Genomic DNA, 6,622 nt, shown 5'->3' with positions numbered 1-6,622 from the left:
GCTGATCCGGCGGGTGAATGGCTTGATGTGGCGGCTCGAGGGTGGTGCCTGTGAGCCACCCAGGAGAGCTGCGACGACGGGCGGCACTGGTGCGACATAATGGGCGAGGAAGAGGTCGTGCAGCTCCTCCCAGGAGGTCCCAGAAGCCATCGGTAGGTGGAGGAGCCATGCGCGTGGGTCACCGGCGAGGGCCATGGGGAACCAGTTGGCCATCACTCGGTCGTCGCCCCGACTTTGAGGACGGCCTCCTCATATGCTAGCAGGAAAACCAGAGGATCCGTCGCGCCGTTGTAGAGCAGCGGCGTCTCAGGCTTGAATTTGTGTGGCCACTGCACCTGCTGCAAGGTGGGGGCCAAGGCTCGGAGCCCCCCGGCCCCAGTGCCGGCATCGGTTGCCGGAGCGGGCGGCGCGTTGTCCGCCATGAGGGCGAAACGTGATGTTGGTGGAGAGCGGGTCGTCGAGAGGGAGAACTCCGGCGCACCCCCTACCTGGCGCGCCAAATGTCGAATTTCGGGTTCCGGCAGACCCTTAAGGTTCGAACTCTGGGGTGCGCACGGAGATCTTTCTCCTACCGACACGCGCTTCTATGGCTCGCAAGAGATCTAGGCTAGAAAGAAGAACACACAAGGGACACGAGGTTTATACTGGTTCGGGCCACCGATGTGGTGTAATACCCTACTCCAGTGTGTGGTGTAGTGGATTGCCTCAGGGGCTGATGATGAACAATACAGGGGAAGAACGGCCTCGCGAGAGGTGTTCTTGAGCTGGTGTGGTATGTTTTGCTTGGTCCAGGATCCCCCTCCCTCATGGTGGCTAGTCCTACTTATAGAGGCCCTGGTCCTCTTTCCAAAATGCGAGCGGGAAGGGCGCCAACAATTGGCCATTTTGAAGGGGAACATCTAGTACATGTTATCCTGACCAAAGGTGGTCTTCGGCTGCCAAAAGCACTGGTGATGACGCTGTCTTGGGCTCCACGATGACCTCCATCTTGCCGCTCTGCCGGTCTTGGTCTCGTTGCACCGGAATGGTAACCTTTGCCCGATGCCTTGGACTGTGCTTGTTCCCTTTGCACCGAAGGGGAAACAAGGACACTGCACAGGCCGGTGCCTGCCTGGCACCCGCCTGATCTTGATCGTCATGGCTTGCATCATGGGCTTCTCGCGAGGTGCCCCTGCCTTGATCTCTCCACCTCCTCGCGAGCCTGCCTGATGAGGCTGCTTCTGAGGAAGCTTCCTGTCGTCCGCCCCGCAGGGCTTGGCCCCTCGCGAGGGTCTTGAGTTTGAGCTGATGAAGCTGGGCCGCACTGGGCCCCCACTCGAGCCACGCCACAGGCCGCAGGTAAGCAAGTCTAGGGACCCCCGTTCCCATAACGCTGACATTTTCTTATGTCTTTCTACCTACAAGGTTCTCATAATGTTCCTTGTTCCTCTTTTCTAACGGAGTGTTTTCAACTTTGTTCATCTTCGTTGTATTCTTTCTTTCAATTTGTTCAACCTCACAAGGTTCTTTGGTTTCACTCATTTGTCAAAGAAGCAACTTTGTTTTATCTCTTCATCTTTCGTTTTCTCTCCGGTGCCATCCTAGATCTCGGGAAGAGATCCTCTCGTAGTGGTGGAGTGTTGTAATGCCCCGAGACCGTTGCGCCAGGTGTCTTCCAGTTATTCGCTGTCTTTGCCATGTCATTTCCTTGCGTGTTGCAGCTTGCCATGTCATCATGTGCATTGCATCATCATGTTTTCAAAACTTGCATCCATCCCGGTCTCCTCGTTCTTTTTGTTGTCCATTGTGAGCCCAGACACACTTGCACGCGTCCGCGACATCTCCGAAATATTATTTTATAAGTGGCCGGAAAATGTTCTTGGAATGGGTTGAAAGTTGGCATGCGGTGTTGTTATGTTGTTAGTAGGTCGCCTGCCAAGTTTCATCTCATACGGAGTTCGTTTGACGCCCCAACGTTTAACTATAGCGGCAGTATAGCCGGTCAAACGTCGGACATTTTCGGTCTCCGGAAACGGTTGCCGGTCTGCCTTCTTTCCTCTCCTCTCAGCCCAAGCCCCTCTACACAGTCCACTACCTACCGCCAGGCCCAACCTAAGCTCTCTCGTCAGCCCGCGGACCTCCTCGCGCGCGCGTGCGAAAGCTATCCCGGACTCGACCCGGACAATCATCACCGTTGGATCCAGATCATCCCCTAACATCTATAAACCATGTCCGTTTTGTTAATTGGGCTCCCTAACATATTTATCCATGACCATCCGATTTTGATCCGAGTGTCCAAACCTAATCCTATTGCCCCTTTATATTAGTCCAAACCCTAGGCTAGGCAATCCCATCAATCGTTTCCTCCCCGCCGCTGCAAAAACCTCCACCTTGTCTCCTCTTCGTTTCCCCCTCAGGATCACTAGTGAGCCAATCACCAGCCTCATCCTTCCCTGGTCTAGATCCATCCAGCCTCCACCTCCTCCCTTCGACCCGTCCTCGTGCCCACTTCCAGACCGAGCAGGAGGCTCGATCCCGAGCGCAGCCACCTGCCCAAACGCCGAGAACCCCACGATCCTACTGGCGCCTCCCCTGGATCCTCTCATCCAGCCATCGCCCCGTGCCCCGTGCCCCACGCTCATGCTCGTCTTCCACGCATGGACGGGAGAGGAGCTCCCGATCCTTGTGTCCAAGGCATCCTCGTCGCCATTGCTCGAGCCTCCTCCGGCAGCTGTCGCCGGCTACCACCCGCAGGACCCCATCGTGCCCATCACCTTCCTCCTCCTTGCTCGTTTCCTCCTACCCGCCTCTCATCTCTCCCCTGTTTCTCTTGACAGGCGCCGAGCCACCATGTCTGCCGCCAAGTTCTTGCCGGGAGCGACGCCGCCCGGATCCGGCTGTCTTCGCGTCGTCCGCGCCCCTGCCTCGCCATGGACGCGCCGCCCCAGCTTGTCGGAGTCCCAGCAGCCCCGCCTGCTCCCCTGCTTCACCAAGTTCATCGCTGCTCGAGCTCTCGAGCTACTCCAGCGCCCCATGGCCTCTGCCGCGCCGGAGCTTTGCTGCCGCAGGCGACAGCAACAACAATTTCATCGTCGCCTTCCTCCTCTCTTCCCGTGCGCGCGGCCACCCAACCCCGTCGCCCTCCGTCTACATCGCACGCTCGTGCCGGACCCAAGGGGGCCCCGACGCCCTGCAGATTCCCCACAGCCCTGCCTCGTCCAACCTCGCCGTCCCCGAGCTCTTTTTCGGCGGGATCCACCCCAACGCCGTGGTTCCCCGGCGCCCCGGACCTCCTCTGCGTCGCCCGCCAAGTCCCGCTGCCGTCCCGCCGTTGACCTTCTGTGCCGCCACACCGTCTCTCTGTCGAGCGAGATGGTCAAACGCTCGGGCTGCTCAATGTCGTGTGCCAGGTGGGCCACGCACAGGCCCAGTGCGTCCCGAGCCCAACACTACCGAGCCGGCCCAAGTTCTGTGGTGAGCAGCCCAGCTTGATCCAGCCTTTGGACCGCGTGGTGTTTTTTTCCTGTCTAGTAGATTTCTCTTTTATCCACAAGAACGTCAGTTTTGCAGAAAACCCCCTTTACTTCATGCATATCTTAACTCACAAACTAAGCATCACATGTAAAAACTCTATATATGAAAGTTGCTTAGAATTTGTGTAGTTTCATAATATGCCACTTTCAATCATGTTAAAATGTTTAAAATGATGTTTGCACATATTTTGCCTATTGCCATGTTAAAATGCTTTAATTCATAACTTAATAACCGTAGCTCCATTTTAAATAATCTTTATATGTAAATGGGGTAGAAAAATGCCTAGTTTAACATGATGCACTCATTTTGCATGTTTATTAACTCTAAAATTGTGTTTAGGGCAGAACAGTACCAAACCTAAAATATGCACATGATGATTTTTCCGGACTTGTTGCTTGTTGGTCCGGCCTCGTTTAAACTTGCATAGATAGGTAGTTTTCATTTGCTTCACCCCTTGCCATGTTAAGAACATTTAATGTTGTTGGGGTACATAAACGAGATCGAACTAAATAATCAAATGTGGTGTTTCGTCAATATGCAACTCGTTGCATATTGAGCTCCACTTAATTTGTAGGATTGTTTGTACATTTTTCCATTCCATGCCTCTTTAAACCAGACATGCATCATACTTGCTTGTGCATCATGCCATTCTTATGTGATGGTTGTTTACTATGTTGTTTGCTTCTTTCCGGTGTTACTTCTTCAGGTTAGTTCCGATAACGTCGCGTTTGTGATGTGCAAGGGATATCAAGTCATCACAATTTTTGGAAACGATTAGATCATGAAACAATTTGCATCAGATGGTTAAATGATTGCGTTCATTGCAAAGTTCATAAGTACGGCTAAGAAAATTTAAATTTTCAGCACAAACATCTAGCCTTTCTTGCAACCATTTAGTTTCTAAGTACTTATGCCTCTTGCAAAATCTATCTTCCCTAGTTGGTGTGTACTTGCAAACTCTATGCACTCCATAAAAATTGACATGCTTATAAGAGACATTCTCATCATGACTAGTGCAATCATCATTAGTACTATGGATATTCAAAGAGTTCATACTAATAACATTGCAATCATGCTCATCATTCAAAGATTTAGTGCCAAACATTTTAATGCATTCTTCTTCTAACACTTTGGCACAATTTTCCTTTCCATTATACTCACGAAAGATATTAAAAAGCGTATGAGGCAAACTCAATTCCATATTTTTTTCTAGTTTTCTTTTATAAACTAAACTAGTGCAAAAACAAGAAATAAAAAGATTAGATTGCAAGATCTAAAGATATACCTTCAAGCTCTAACCTCCCCGGCAACGGCGCCAAAAAAGAGCTTGATGTCTACTACACACCCTTCTTCTTGTAGACATTGTTGAGCCTCCAAGTGCAGAGGTTTGTAGGACAGTAGAAAATTTCCCTCAAGTGGATGACCTAAGGTTTATCAATCTGTGGGAGGCATAGGATGAAGATGGTCTCTCTCAAACAACCCTGCAACCAAATAACAAAGAGTCTCTTGTGTCCCCAACACACCCAATACAATGGTAAATTGTATATGTGCACTAGTTCGGCGAAGAGATGGTGATACAAGTGCAATATGGATAGTAGATAATGGTTTTTTTAATCTGAAAATATAAAAACAGCAAGGTAACTAATGACAAAAGTGAGCATAAACGGTATTGCAATGCTAGGAAACAAGGCCTAGGGTTCATACTTTCACTAGTGCAAGTTCTCTCAACAATAATAACATAATTGGATCATATAACTATCCCTCAACATGCAACAAAGAGTCACTCCAAAGTCACTAATAGCAGAGAACAAACGAAGAGATTATGGTAGGGTACGAAACCACCTCAAAGTTACCCTTTTTGATCGATCTATTCAAGAGTCCGTAGTAAAATAACACGAAGCTATTCTTTCCGTTCAATCTATCCTAGAGTTCGTACTAGAATAACACCTTAAGACACAAATCAACCAAGACCCTAATATCACCTAGATACTCCAATGTCACCTCAAGTATCCGCGGGTATGATTATACGATATGCATCACACAATCTCAGATTCATCTATTCAACCAACACAAAGAACTTCAAAGAGTTCCCCAAAGTTTCTACCGGAGAGTCAAGACGAAAACGTGTGCCAACCCCTATGCATAAGTTCACGAGGTTACGGAACTTGCAAGTTGATCACCAAAACGTACATCAAGTGGATCACATGATATCCCATTGTCACCACCAGATAAGCACGTGCAAGACATACATCAAGTGTTCTCAAATTCTTAAAGACTCAATCCGATAAGACAACTTCAAAGGGAAAACTCAATTCACCACAAGAGAGTAGAGGGGGAGAAACATCATAAGATCCAACTATAATAGCAAAGCTCGCGATACATCAAGATCATACCACCTCATGAACACGAGAGAGAGAGAGAGAGAGATCAAACACATAGCTACTGGTAGATACCCTCAGCCCCAAGGGAGAACTACTCCCTCCTCGTCATGGAGAGCACCGGGATGATGAAGATGGCCACCGGAGAGGGATTCCCCTCCAGCAGGGTGCCAGAACGGGTCTAGATTGGTTTTCGGTGGCTACGGAGGCTTCTGGCGGCAGAACTCCCGATCTATTGTGCTCCCCGAAGTTTTTTGGATATATGGGTATATATAGGAGGAAGAAGTACGTCGGTGGATCTCCGGGTTGTCCACGAGGCAGGGGACGCGCCCAGGGGGGTGGGCGCGCCCCCACCCTCATGGGCAGCCCATGACTCTTCTGGTCCAAAAATAAGTTTCGTGAAGTTTCAGGTCAATTGGACTCCGTTTGATTTTCCTGTTCTGCGATACTCTAAAACAAGGAAAAACAGAAACTGGCACTGGGCTCTAGGTTAATAGGTTAGTCCCAAAAATCATACAAAATAGCATATAAATGCATATAAAACATCCAAGGTTGATAATATAATATCATGGAACAATCAAAAATTATAGATACGTTGGAGACGTATCAATATACCATGGTGATGATGTGGCACACAGTATCAATTGCCTCAGGCCAAAAGCGAGGTGGCGTCTTGTACTCATCAAGCATAGTGGGGGACATCTCAACAAGAGTCCTGTTCTTGCACTCCA

The 6,622-nt window shown here is 49.5% G+C and overlaps 1 protein-coding gene across 1 annotated transcript; it reads left to right on the top strand.

The window, feature by feature from the left end:
• The first annotated feature begins 2,354 nt into the window (after positions 1–2,354).
• Positions 2,355–4,325, top strand: LOC119272185. Its single transcript, XM_037553735.1, has 3 exons — positions 2,355–3,453; positions 4,220–4,264; positions 4,314–4,325. The coding sequence occupies exons 1-3, from the start codon at positions 2,620–2,622 to the stop codon at positions 4,323–4,325; spliced, it is 891 nt and encodes a 296-aa protein (XP_037409632.1). The 5' UTR covers positions 2,355–2,619.
• The last annotated feature ends 2,297 nt before the right edge of the window (positions 4,326–6,622 follow it).

Source organism: Triticum dicoccoides, chromosome 3A (assembly GCF_002162155.2).
Source record: "Triticum dicoccoides isolate Atlit2015 ecotype Zavitan chromosome 3A, WEW_v2.0, whole genome shotgun sequence".
In the NCBI taxonomy this organism is placed as follows: domain Eukaryota; kingdom Viridiplantae; phylum Streptophyta; class Magnoliopsida; order Poales; family Poaceae; genus Triticum; species Triticum dicoccoides.
This window is presented reverse-complemented; position numbering and strand designations above follow the sequence as displayed.